This window comes from Macrobrachium rosenbergii, chromosome 8 (genome assembly GCF_040412425.1).
Source record: "Macrobrachium rosenbergii isolate ZJJX-2024 chromosome 8, ASM4041242v1, whole genome shotgun sequence".
NCBI lineage: Eukaryota > Metazoa > Arthropoda > Malacostraca > Decapoda > Palaemonidae > Macrobrachium > Macrobrachium rosenbergii.
Window position 1 is genome coordinate 31,117,346 of NC_089748.1, and position 15,000 is coordinate 31,132,345.

General features: G+C 33.8%; 1 protein-coding gene across 1 annotated transcript in view; it reads right to left on the reverse strand.

Annotated features, from left to right (window-relative positions):
- The window catches only part of LOC136840648 (nephrin-like), a 482,146-nt gene that overhangs the window by 78,739 nt on the left and 388,407 nt on the right, over positions 1 to 15,000 (reverse strand). The window contains exons 9-10 of the mRNA XM_067107345.1: positions 4,100 to 4,230; positions 3,464 to 3,623 (exon numbers count right to left, since the gene is read on the reverse strand). Coding sequence (XP_066963446.1) covers positions 3,464 to 3,623; positions 4,100 to 4,230 — 291 coding nt within the window. The remainder of the gene's footprint in view (positions 1 to 3,463; positions 3,624 to 4,099; positions 4,231 to 15,000) is intronic.

Below are 15,000 nucleotides of genomic sequence, written 5' to 3' on the forward strand. Positions count from 1 at the left end.
AATCACTATAAAATGACATACGAATGAATAAATGGAAAAACGCTGGAAAATATAAATATCAGCACTGGAAAACGAATCCCAGTGGAGAATAATAGAAACATGAAAATCAATAAACAAAAACATTAGGTAAATATAAAAAAAAGAAGTCCCTTTATAAAACGAGTACCAGTGGAAAACAGAAACATAAAAATGAATGAATGGAAATATTAGGTAAATAGAAAAAAGAAATCACTTGATAAAAAATACAAGTGAATATTTTTTTTTAAAGTTTATTTCCCTGGAAAGACATTCCAGACGTATGGCCAGCGATATAAAATTCTAATAAAGTCTAGGAGTCTCCAACCCAGTTCAGGAGACAGTCAATAATGATAATAATAATGTGAAGAAGAAGAAGAGGAGGAAGCGAAGTCAACTCATAAATAGGGCCAAGGTAAATAAAGGAAGGATAAGGAGATGGAAAAGGGAGCCAATAAAGATATTTTATTAGGAGGAATATTGTATTACCAACCTCAACACCCCCTCCACCCCGCCTCTGCCTCAGCCTCACTTTTTGTCTGGACTCGGCAATTGACTAGGTACTTTTTGGATTGACTAGACACTTTGTTACCGACAAGCCACTTATATACATACATACATGCATATATATATATATATATATAATATATATATATATATATATATATATATATATATATATATATATATATATATATATATATATATATATATATATATATATATATATATATACACATAATAATATATATATATATAGATGTATGTAATATATAAAAGAACATCACAGTGAATTGGATAACCCATATAAAAAGGTATGTAATCATGAAAAAGAACATCACAGTGAATTGGATAAAAAAGATACAAGCCAATGAAAAAAAAGGAGAGAGAGAGAGAGAGAGAGAGAGAGAGAGAGAGAGAGCACTTATAACAGCTATTTTCATTAATAAACTTTTACTAAGAGTAAGTATATTATTACAGTGATATTTTTTTATCCAAAGTTCTCGCAGAATTAACTTTGCAATAGGTGACATTCCTTGACAACTGATTCTTAAAAATAGATACTGACTCTCTCAAGTAACCTCGTAGTGTTGCATCCAAGTATTTATCTTAAAAGTGGATATTGACTTTCTTAAGTAACCCAGTACATCCAAGTGGAGTAGGTAACTGATCTTTCACGAGTGAGTCTTGATAAGTTCAAAGGAGATCTGGAAATTCTAGACCATGTTTACCAGAGATGATGGAAGCGCCCTTCCATTAAGTACATTATTACGCTACTGTTTAGAGTATAGTCTATAGGCTATGGGCTATAGGCTATAGGGTACTGTTCTTGGTACCATATATTACAGGGACTTTTAAGTTATCAAGTTAGCGTTGTATGGAAGGGAAAAGTTGAACACAAAACCACAGAACTGAGAGAAAAGTCCAAAGACCCCAATAGAGGAAGAAGGTAGCTGAATGGAATGGAATCTAAAATTTAGGCCAAAGGCCAAGCGATGGGACCTACGATGAGGTCATTCAGCGCTGAGAGGGAAATTGAGAGTAAAAAGGTTTAAAAGTTGTGACAGGGAGCAACTGAGAGTGAAAAGGTTTGGAAGGTTAACAGGAACAGAAACAAAGTTGAAAGGTTCGAAAGGTGTAACAGGAGGAGAAACTGAGAGTAAAAAGGTTTGGAAGTTACAACAGGAAGAGAAACGGAGAAAAAAAAAAGGTTTGAAATGTGTAACAGGATAAGAAACTGGGAGTAAAAGGTTTGGAAGGTGTAACAAGAGGAGAAAATGAGAGTAAAAAGGTTTGAAAGGTGTAACAGAAAGAGAAAGAGTAAAAAGGTTTGAAAGGTGTAACAGAAAGAGAAAGAGTAAAAAGGTTTGAAAGGTGTAACAGAAAGAGAAAGAGTAAAAATGTTTGAAAGGTGTAACAGGAACAGAAACAGAATAAAAAGGTGGGAAAGGTGTAACAGGAGGATAAACAAAGTAAAAAGGTTAGAAAGGCGTAACAGGAAGAGAAACTAAGAGTAAAAAGGTTTTAAAGGTGTAACGAGGAAAACCCTTTGCAGTTGCCCTACGAAACAGTTACTAGGAGAGGGTGGAAGGAAGTAAGATGGAAGAAAGAGAATGTAAACGGAGGTTACAGTAAAGGGAATGATAGGGTTCACAGCTAAGGGCCGAGGGGACGCTGCAAAGAACCATATTAAAGCAATGCCTGCAGTGCACCGTGTATGAGGGGAAGAAGAGAGCCAAGAGTAGCTAGAATGTGTCAAGTATTGAATAACTAATTTAGCTGCAGGCCATAGGAACGTTGAGTGTCTTTAAGTACCTCCCCTGGCGAGAAAAGATTGGAGAGGTACTTCACGTTGCGTAGGGTACTTTCCCTTCATACGAATAGCAGTGGTACGCCCCCACAGTCACCCGCAACTCCCACGCAGTAGACGCAGGAACCATTTTGTTGGCTTTTTGTCGTCAGATATTATATAATACTTTATTATCTGAAAAAATGATATTTTTCAACAAACACATTCTTTTTTGCATAATATATATAGTGTATAGATGGGTGTATATATATATATATATATATATATATATATATATATATATATATATATATATATACATATATATATATATATGTGTATATATGTATATAATGTATATGTATGTTTATTTATGCATGTGTAAGTGTATGTGTTAGTGAACTTTACAGACTATGACTGACCCAGATGCGACCTCCTAGTAATGCGTACCACAGTACGTGCCGAAAACTTTAATAATAATAAAAACTTTAATAATAATAATAATAATAATAATAATAATAAATAATAATAATAACAAGAGCTACGTAAATCACCATTCTTCCCAACAAACCTTCCTTGAGATAATTATTATCACAAAATCCTAAATCCCTGGAAGAGGATTTAGGGCCAGTAGCATAAGACCATAAAATCCTAAATCCTTGGAAGAGGATTTAGGACCATTAGCACATTACCATTAAATCCTAAATCCTGGGAAGAGGATTTATGACCATTAGCATATGCCCAAAAATCCTAAATCCTTGGAAGAGGATTTAGGACCATTAGCATATGCCCAAAAATCCTAAATCCTTGGAAGAGGATTTAGGACCAGCAGCATAAGACCATAACATCCTAAATCCTTGGAAGAGGATTTATGGCCAGTAGCTTAAGACAATGAAATCCTAAATCCTTGAAAGAGGATTTATGACCCGTAGCTTAAAACCATGAAATCCTAAATCCTTGGAAGAGGATTTATAGCCAGTAGCTTAAGACTATGAAATCCTAAATCCTTGAAAGAGGATTTATGGCCAGTAGCTTAAGACCATGAAATCCTAAATCCTTGGAGGAGGATTTAGGACCAGTAGCATATGACCATAAAATCCAAAATCCTTTATGGAGGATTTAGGATCAGCAACATAAAACTAATAGAACCTAACTTACACATCACGGTGACTGGGATGGGATTAGAGACGCCCTCGCCGTGGAGGTTGGTGGCCCTGCAGTAGTAGCGGCCGGCCATGTTCCTGCCGACCCTCTGTAACACCAGGGACATGTTGCTCATGATGACTCCGCCGGTGACGTTGTGCTCTATGATGGTTCCCTGCGGGGGGAAAGGGGGGAAGGAAAGAGTCACTTTTTTGTTTGTTCGTTTGGAAATGCTAGTAGTTTTGTATGTTGCCATTAGGTTTTCGACGCGTAACTGTATGTGTATGTACTGTATATGTGTGCATATATATGTATATATACACATATACAGTATATATATATATATATATATATATATATATATATATATATATATATATATATATATATATATATATATATATATATATATATATATATATATATATATATATATATATATATATATATATATATATATATAATATATGTATGTATATATTAATAAACTCTATTACAACCATCAAATGAATATTATCAACAAAAAGAAAAGAATATACCATTAAACTGGAAACTGAGACACAACATTCTAATGAAAAAGGGGGAAAAAAAAAGAGAGAGAGAGAGAGAGAGAGAGAGAGAGAGAGAGAGAGAGAGAGAGAGCACACTCACCTCGTGTACCCAAGTGATCTTATAATGCTTCGGATTCGCCACGACACGACACTCGAAGAAAATGTCAGTCCCTTCCTTCACAGAGTTCGGACTGAGCCCCAACCCCATCAGGAGTTCCACTTTCGGAACGTCTGTTTTGGGGGAGAAATGGAATGGCTTATTAGTAGGACGTGTGGCGCTGTTTATGAAGACTCTCATTTGATGACGTAAAAAGGACAATGGGTGACTATTTGATAGAGACATTGGATGGATATTTAATACAGGAAAAGGATATGGATGACTGTTTGATAAAGTAAAATGATACCGGATGGTTATTTGATAAAGTAAAATGATACCGGATGGTTATTTGATAAAGTAAAATGACACTGGATGAGTTTTTTGTACAGTGGATGACCATTTGGTAAGTCAAAAGGACATTGGATGGCTATTTGATCAAGAAATGGAGAGAGGATGATTGAATAGTTTATTAGCAGGACGTATGACGCTGTTTGTGAAGACTGTCATTTGATGAAGTAAAAAGGACAGTAGATTACTATTTGATACAGACATTGGATAGCTATTTAATGTGTAAAAGGATATAGGATGACTATTTGAATAAAGTAAGAGGAGAGTGGATAAAGATTTGGTACAGTGGATGACTATCTGATAAGTAAAAAGGACAGTGGATGGTTATTTGATTAAGTAAAAGGAGAGAGGATGATTGAATAGAGTATTAGTAGGACATGCGACACTGTTGATAAAGATTGTCATTTCTTAAAGTAAAAAAGACAATGGATGATTATTTAATAAAGAAATTGGATGTCTATTTAATACAACAAAAGGTTATTGGATGGCTGTTTGATAAAATAAAATGACACTGGATGACTATTTGAATAAAGTACGAGGGGAGAGGATGACTGTCTGGTACAGTGGATGAATATTTGATAAGTAAAAATGACAGTGGATGACTGTTTGATAAAGTGAAAGAAGAGTGGATGATTGAATACAGATTTAGGAGGACGTATGACACTGTTGATGGAGATTGTGGTTTGACAAAGTAAAAAGGACAATGGATGACTATTCTGTAACGACATTGGATGGTTTTTTGATGATTATTTGATAAAGAAAAGTAACTTTGACTTACTGTTTGATAAAATATAGGACAATGGAGGACCATTTGATAAAGAAAAAGGACTGTGGATGATTATTTGATGCATTAAAAGGACGCTGGATGACTATTTTATAAATGAAAAAGAAAATGACTGACTATTTGATTCAGTGGGTGACTATTTGATTGGGTGGATGATTATTTGATAAAATAAAGGATGTTGGATGGCAGTTTGATAAATTAAAAGGACGATGGATGACTTTAATAAAGTAAGAGAACATTAAATGACTATTTGATAAATCAGAAGGAAAGTAGATGACTATTAGATAAAGAAAACGGACAATGGATGGCTATTTGATGAAGCAAACGGACAGCTGACGACTATTGGATAAATTAAAAAAGACAGTGGGTGACTATTTGGTAAATAAAAAGGACATTGGCTGACTATGTGATAAATTGAAAGGACAGTGGATGACTATTTGATAAAGTAAAAGTACGGAGGATGACTCTCTGATAAAGTAAAAGGTCATCGAATGACTTTTTGGTAAAGTAAATAAGCAGTGAATGAATATTTGATAACGCAAACTGGCACTGAATAACTATTTGATAGAGCAAACGAACAGTGGATGACTATTTGATAAAGTAAAATGACAGTAGGTGATTTAAGAATCGAAGCAGTTATTACCAGAACGTCTGAAGTATTTTTGTGCAATTATGATCTCGGTAAACTCTTGTCTGGATCCAAGTTGCCATTAAAAAAACAATTTGTTGTGTCACTTTTTTTTCCCTTCCCTCGTGCGTAAGATCACTCTCAGTTGGTCAAAGCATAAGTTGAAATGGCGACAGTAATGATATACGAATTCATAATTCATCAAACGCTTATTATTACCGCTCCTTAAATCAAAGCTAAGGATGCTGATTACAAAGATAATGAAATCTTGAGGGGCATTACGATCACGAGGAGCACATCTGTTTTTAACAGCAATCCGGCTATTTGTTTGTTGAATAGCAATCCAGTGTAGCGGCAACAGTAATTAGATCTCGTAAACCGTACGTGAATTATTCTCGTACGGAAAATGCCCGCTCGTTTGTTTCCATAAAGATAATGAATATCTTTGACCTGAGGATTCAATTAGGTGGGGGAGGTTGATTCTGATCTGATTTTAAAGCTGTGGGAGGTAATAGTGTATTCATCAGTGTATGCATAAATGAGTAGAATTGTTTGAGTCATTCATTTGTGCCATTAAGTGAACAAGTTATTGGAAATTACCAGCCGAAGAAGCTTATGTAAACGATAATTCACATTTCTTGCTAAGCGTCTGTGTGTATGTGGATTTGTATCAAAATATATACATTATATATATATATATATATATATATATATATATATATATATATATATATATATATATATATATATTTATATATATATATATATATATATATATATATATATATATATTGTATATATATATATATGTATTTATTTATATGTATATATGTATTTATTATATATATATATATATATATATATATATATATATATATATATATATATATATATATATATATATATATATATATATATATATATATATTTATACACAATAGATACATTGTGTGTGCATATATATTATATGTGTATGTATATATATATATATATATATATATATATATATATATATATATATATATATATATATATATATATATATATATATATATATGAAATATATAACTAAATATAGACTGCGTTTCAACACTGAAGCACTGTCCACTTCAGGATTGCTTCACCATTGCACAGACACACACACACACACACACACACACAGATCCTAGTTCGGGAAACCATTTAGGAATTTCCTCAATGAAGCATTTGGCATATGCCTTGCTTTGAAGTCACCAAAGAGGATGGAGCTGACAGTATGAAGGCCACTTAACTACGAAGGCCACTTCCTACGAAGGCCACTTAACTATGGAGGCCACTTAACTATGAAGGCCACTTACTACAGAGGCCAGTCATTCAGCTTTGAACGATGGCCAAGATATTGATCGATTCTAGTTGCTTTTCGTCCATTTTTTAGATTTTTTTTTAATGAAGTAGATACTAGCCGAGATTCTAGTTGCTTTGTGTCCATTCTTTTAGTTTTTTTGACTGAAATAGCAACTACTTGAGATTCTAGTTGCATTTCACCCTTTTCTTTAGCTTGGACTGAAATAGCAACTACTTGAGATTCTAGTTGCATTTCACCTTTTCTTTAGCTTGGACTGAAATAGCAACTACTTGAGATTCTAGTTGCATTTCACCTTTTCTTTAGCTTGGACTGAAATAGCAGCTACTTGAGATTCTAGTTGCATTTCACCCTTTTCTTTAGCTTGGACTGAAATAGCAACTACTTGAGATTCTAGTTGCATTTCACCTTTTCTTTAGCTTGGACTGAAATGGCAACTACTTGAGATTCTAGTTGCATTTCACCCTTTTCTTTAGCTTGGACTGAAATGGCAACTACCTGAGATTCTAGTTGCATTTCACCCTTTTTTTCTTTAGCTTGGACTGAAATAGCAACTACTTGAGATTCTAGTTGCATTTCACCTTTTCTTTAACTTGACTGAAATAGCAAACTACTTGAGATTCTAGTTGCATTTCACCCTTTTCTTTAGCTTGGACTGAAATAGCAACTACTTGAGATTCTAGTTGCATTTCACCCTTTTCTTTAGCTTGGACTGAAATAGCAACTACTTGAGATTCTAGTTACATTTCACCCTTTTCTTTAGCTTGGACTGAAATAGCAACTACTTGAGATTCTAGTTGCATTTCACCTTTTCTTTAGCTTGGACTGAAATGGCAACTACTTGAGATTCTAGTTGCATTTCACCCTTTTCTTTAGCTTGGACTGAAATGGCAACTACTTGAGATTCTAGTTGCATTTCACCCTTTTCTTTAGCTTGGACTGAAATAGCAACTACTTGAGATTCTAGTTGCATTTCACCCTTTTCTTTAGCTTGGACTGAAATAGCAACTACTTGAGATTCTAGTTGCATTTCACCCTTTTCTTTAGCTTGGACTGAAATAGCAACTACTTGAGATTCTAGTTGCATTTCACCCTTTCTTTTAGCTTGGACTGAAATAGCAACTACTTGAGATTCTAGTTGCATTTCACCTTTTCTTTAACTCTGACTGAAATGGCAACTACTTGAGATTCTAGTTGCATTTCACCCTTTTCTTTAGCTTGGACTGAAATAGCAACTACTTGAGATTCTAGTTGCATTTCCCCCTTTTCTTTAGCTTGGACTGAAATAGCAACTACTTGAGATTCTAGTTGCATTTCACCCTTTTCTTTAGCTTGGACTGAAATAGCAACTACTTGAGATTCTAGTTGCATTTCACCTTTTCTTTAACTTGGACTGAAATGGCAACTACTTGAGATTCTAGTTGCATTTCACCCTTTTCTTTAGCTTGGACTGAAATAGCAACTACTTGAGATTCTAGTTGAATTTCACCCTTTTCTTTAGCTCTGACTGAAATAGCAACTACTTGTGATTCTAGTTGCATTTCACCCTTTTCTTTAGCTTGGACTGAAATAGCAACTACCTGAGATTCTAGTTGCATTTCACCCTTTTCTTTAGCTTGGACTGAAATAGCAACTACTTGAGATTCTAGTTACATTTCACCCTTTTCTTTAGCTTGACTGAAATAGCAACTACTTGAGATTCTAGTTGCATTTCACCCTTTCTTTAGCTTGACTGAAATGGCAACTACTTGAGATTCTAGTTGCATTTCACCCTTTCTTTAGCTTGGACTGAAATAGCAACTACTTGAGATTCTTGTTGCATTTCACCCTTTAGCTTGGACTGAAATAGCAACTACTTGAGATTCTTGTTGCATTTCACCCTTTTCTTTAGTTTGGACTGAAATAGCAACTACTTGAGATTCTAGTTGCATTTCACCCTTTTCTTTAGCTTGGACTGAAATAGCAACTACTTGAGATTCTAGTTGCATTTCACCCTTTTCTTTAGCTTGGACTGAAATGGCAACTACCTGAGATTCTAGTTGCATTTCACCCTTTTCTTTAGCTTGGACTGAAATAGCAACTACTTGAGATTCTAGTTGCATTTCACCTTTTCTTTAACTTGGACTGAAATAGCAACTACTTGAGATTCTAGTTGCATTTCACCCTTTTCTTTAGCTTGGACTGAAATAGCAACTACTTGAGATTCTTGTTGCATTTCACCCTTTTCTTTAGCTTGGACTGAAATATCAACTACTTGAGATTCTAGTTACATTTCACCCTTTTCTTTAGCTTGGACTGAAATAGCAACTACTTGAGATTCTAGTTGCATTTCACCCTTTTCTTTAGCTTGGACTGAAATAGCAACTACTTGAGATTCTAGTTGCATTTCACCCTTTTCTTTAGCTTGGACTGAAATGGCAACTACTTGAGATTCTAGTTGCATTTCACCCTTTTCTTTAGCTTGGACTGAAATAGCAACTACTTGAGATTCTAGTTGCATTTCACCCTTTTCTTTAGTTTGGACTGAAATAGCAACTACTTGAGATTCTAGTTGCATTTCACCCTTTTCTTTAGCTTGGACTGAAATAGCAACTACTTGAGATTCTAGTTGCATTTCACCCTTTTCTTTAGCTTGGACTGAAATAGCAACTACTTGAGATTCTAGTTGCATTTCACCTTTTCTTTAACTTGGACTGAAATGGCAACTACTTGAGATTCTAGTTGAATTTCACCCTTTTCTTTAGCTTGACTGAAATAGCAACTACTTGAGATTCTAGTTGCATTTCACCCTTTTCTTTAGCTTGACTGAAATAGCAACTACTTGAGATTCTAGTTGCATTTCACCCTTTCTTTAGCTTGACTGAAATAGCAACTACTTGAGATTCTAGTTGCATTTCACCTTTTTTTTAATCTTGACTGAAATGGCAACTACTTGAGATTCTAGTTGCATTTCACCCTTTCTTTAGCTTGACTGAAATACCAACTACTTGAGATTCTAGTTGCATTTCACCCTTTTCTTTAGCTCTGACTGAAATAGCAACTACTTGTGATTCTAGTTGCATTTCACCCTTTTCTTTAGCTTGACTGAAATGGCAACTACCTGAGATTCTAGTTGCATTTCACCCTTTTCTTTAGCTCTGACTGAAATAGCAAACTACTTGAGATTCTAGTTGCATTTCACCTTTCTTTAACTTGACTGAAATAGCAACTACTTGAGATTCTAGTTGCATTTCACCCTTTCTTTAGCTTGGACTGAAATAGCAACTACTTGAGATTCTAGTTGCATTTCACCCTTTTCTTTAGCTTGACTGAAATAGCAACTACTTGTGATTCTAGTTGCATTTCACCCTTTTCTTTAGCTTGGACTGAAATAGCAACTACTTGTGATTGTAGTTGCATTTCACCCTTTTCTTTAGCTTGGACTGAAATAGCAACTACCTGAGATTCTAGTTGCATTTCACCCTTTTCTTTAGCTCTGACTGAAATAGCAACTACTTGAGATTCTAGTTGCATTTCACCCTTTCTTTAGCTTGGACTGAAATAGCAACTACTTGAGATTCTAGTTGCATTTCACCCTTTTCTTTAGTTTGGACTGAAATAGCAACTACTTGAGATTCTAGTTGCATTTCACCCTTTTTTTTTAGCTTGGACTGAAATGGCAACTACCTGAGATTCTAGTTGCATTTCACCCTTTTCTTTAGCTTGGACTGAAATAGCAATTACTTGAGATTCTAGCTGCATTTCACCCTTTTTAGTTTGGACTGAAATAGCAACTACCTGAGATTCTAGTTGCATTTCACCCTTTTCTTTGGTCTGGACTGAAATAGCAACTACTTGAGATTCTAGTTGCATGTCTCCCTTGTCTTTGGATTTTTTGGACTGAAAGGGCAACTACTTGAAATTTTACTTGTATTCTTCCATTTTTAAGATAAATTTTTTGGCCTGAAGAAATTCTCGATTTTTTTTACCATCGAACAACTTAATTTTGTTAAATTTTTCCCCCCACCCCCCAATAAATCAATATGCTCTCGTCTCCATCCCGTCAGCTGAATTTATGAGAACAATTTATCCGGTTTTGCTGTTAATTTACCTGATTTTGCAGTGATATTTAACAATGAATTTTGAATCTAAACCCTCGCGGTTTCATATCAGAATCTAACAATTCATTATATTATACCCACTTCCTTTTTTCAATCCAAATCTTCTTCATACCACGTACCAACGGAAAAATTAAACTTGCATCTACTTAAATAAGTGAGCATTCCTGAAATGCTGTAGAATATTACTTTATATCACTGGGTTATTTCTCCCCAAAACTGACATTCACATCTCTCCCAAATTTCAATGAGTTGTAGCCATTTAGACAAACAGACAAACCAATACACTATTATTAAGTTTAAACATTCTGTGCCATATTTACAATGGAAAATATCGTAGCAGTATTTCCTATCAATTAGAATTTTAGCTCTCTCTCTCTCTCTCTCTCTCTCTCTCTCTCTCTCTCTCTCTCTCTCTCTCTCTCTCCGCGACCAATAAAAAAGGAAAGCTATTTGTTTGCACCGAACAGTTAAAAAGGGAAAAATGGTATCGGTTCCCGAATAATTCTCTCTCTCTCTCTCTCTCTCTCTCTCTCTCTCTCTCTCTCTCTCTCTCTCTCTCTGCTGCAAAAATGTAAAAGGAAAGAGAATGAACCGGATGACATATGATACGAATATAGATGGAAAGAATAAACAAACTCTCTCTCTCTCTCTCTCTCTCTCTCTCTCTCTCTCTCTCTCTCTCTCTCTCTCTCTCTCTCTCTCTGCCACGCACTACGCGTCTTGTGTCAACATTCCCTCGACGAAAAAAGACATATTATGGTTCTGTCACGTTCTACTTTATCATACTTTATGACTACACGTTCTTACTTTATGACTACACGTTCTTACTTTATAACTACGCGTTCTTGCTTTATAACTGCACGTTATTACTTTATAACTATTCTTACTTTATAACTACACGTTCGTACTTTATAAATACACGTTCGTACTTTATAAATACACGTTCGTACTTTATAAATACACGTTCTTACTTTATAAATACACGTTCTTACTTTATAACTACACGTTCGTACTTTATCATACTTTATAAATGCACGTTCTTACTTTATAACTACACGTTCTTACTTTATAACTACACTTTCGTACTTTATAACTACACGTTCTTACTTTATAACTACAAGTCCAAGCTAGAGAGAGAGAGAGAGAGAGAGAGAGAGAGAGAGAGAGAGAGAGATGGCCAATCTGTGACTTTGAGTTAAAAGAGAGAGTGACTTTTGATAAAGCTTTTTTATCCACATTTTAGGTTATAAAATGAAACAGTGGCTGACTTGATTTTGTTTCATGTTAAAACTATATATATTGTTTTATACGTTAAAAGTATACATACATATATGTATCTATATTTGATATATATATATATTTATCATATATATATATATATATATTTTAGGTTATAGTGTAAATGTTTTAAACAGATCCACAAAGGGATTCGTTCGTTCAGAAACCTCTAGAAGGAACTTCTTCAAAAGGCCACAGGCTTATTACCATTAGATGGTCATTCCAAATATGTATTTCTGTTCGAAAGTCAGAGACACACAGTTTCCAACCGGTATTATAAACATCTGTTAACAAAAACCACGCAAAAACGGAAGGATTGTCAGCTTTGCATAATTTTATCACCTTGATAAGGATGTGATGTTACATAGAATTTAATTTTATGTGTATATATATATATATATATATACTCTATACACACAAACACACACACACACACACACACACATATATATATATATATATATATATATTTATATGTATATATATATATATATATATATATATATATATATATTTATATGTATGTATATATATATATATATATATATATATATATATATATATATATATATATATATATATATATATATATATATATATATATATGTATATATATATGTATATATATATATATATATATATATATATATATATATATATATATATATATATATATATATATACATATATATATATATATATATATATATATATATATATATATATATTTATATATATATATACACACATTAAAATTAAATTCCCATGTAACATCACATTCTTATCAAGGTGATAAAATTATGCAAAGCTGACAATGTATTATATATATATATATATATATATATATATATATATATATATATATATATATATATATATATGTGTGTGTGTTATTTGTATACATATACCGTATACACACATACATGCATACATAATTTCATCTCTGTGAAATAACTCAAGAATTATAAGGTCGTTATGCCTTTCCTTCCAGCGGTTAAATCCAGCGTTCCATATATTCGAAAAGTTTCCGTGGAAGCGCGCTCTCATTCGTTTCTCGAACCTCGTTCTCATTCCTTGTGCAAATCCGACATCATTAGAAGTTTCATCATTATTCAACCACCTGTTTATTGCATACGGAGCGAGGTTTCGCGGGTTGCAAATCGTCTCCTCAATTTTGTTTGGTAATTCACTTGTATAACAGCAAATCCTACTGGTCTTTGATTCTTAATGCTTTTAGTTTCCTGTAAAAGAAAACTATTGTCCATCCGCTCTTTTTTCTGTTCGCCCTCAGATCTTAAAAACTCCTGCAAATTGGTATGTTGATCATCCGCCCTCCAATCATCAAACATACCAAATTGCAGCCCCCTAGCCTCAGTAATTTTTATTTTGTTTAAGGTTAAAATTAGCCATAATGGTACGTCTGGAAACCATATAGGATAGGCCACCACGAGGTGGTGGTTAAGTTTCATTGGCCGCGGGTCATATAGCATTATACCGAGACCACCGAAAGATAGATCCATTTTCGGTGGCCTTGATTTTACGCTGTACAGAAAACTCGATTGCGCCGAAGACACTTCGGCGCATTCTCTACTTATTTATAGTTGCTTTGAAATGTTCCTTGTTAAATATTATGATCTGTACTTTGGTTAGATTCAGGAATATAATCAATTTGAGTTGAACAGCTTCAACGGTTAGAATTGGCTGTTTTCTGGGAAAGACTTTTATCTGTTGTTGTCTTTCAGTTTCAAGCTTTGTTTATTATTCTTACACTTATTATAGATAGTGGTCTATGAATGGGTAGGATTCAGGAATGGGAGGGAATTCGAGCTAAACAGTTTCAAAGGTTAGATTTCGTTGTTTTCAGAGAAAGATACGACTTTTATCTGCTGTTCTCTTTCAATTTCGTGTTTTGTTTATTATTCCCTCAAGGTTATCATATTTGGTTTGGAATGTTACCTGTTAATATAATGGTGTATAGATGATGGATGGATTCAGGAACGGAAGGGAATTTGAGTTGAACAGATTCATCGATTAAAAATCCCTGTCCTCAAGGGAAGAATAACTTTTCTGTTTCACGTTTTGTTCATTACTCGCTAATGTTTTGAAATGTTACTTGTTAAAAATAATGGTCTGTACATTTGTTAGATTCAGGAATATAATTAGTTTAAACTGAAAAGTTTCAGCGATTCAGTTCGCTCTTTTCAAAGAGAGGTATGACTTTTCGGTGTTCGTGTTTTACTTGTTATTCATTGATAATAAACACATTTGCATTGAAATGTTACTATTTTAATATAATAATTGTCCAAAATGATGGACAGATTCAGGACTACGAGGGAATTTGAGTTAAATAGTCTGAATGATTGGAATGCATTGTTTTCAAGGGAAAGTATCGCTGTTCCGTTGTTCCCTTTTCAATTTCACGTC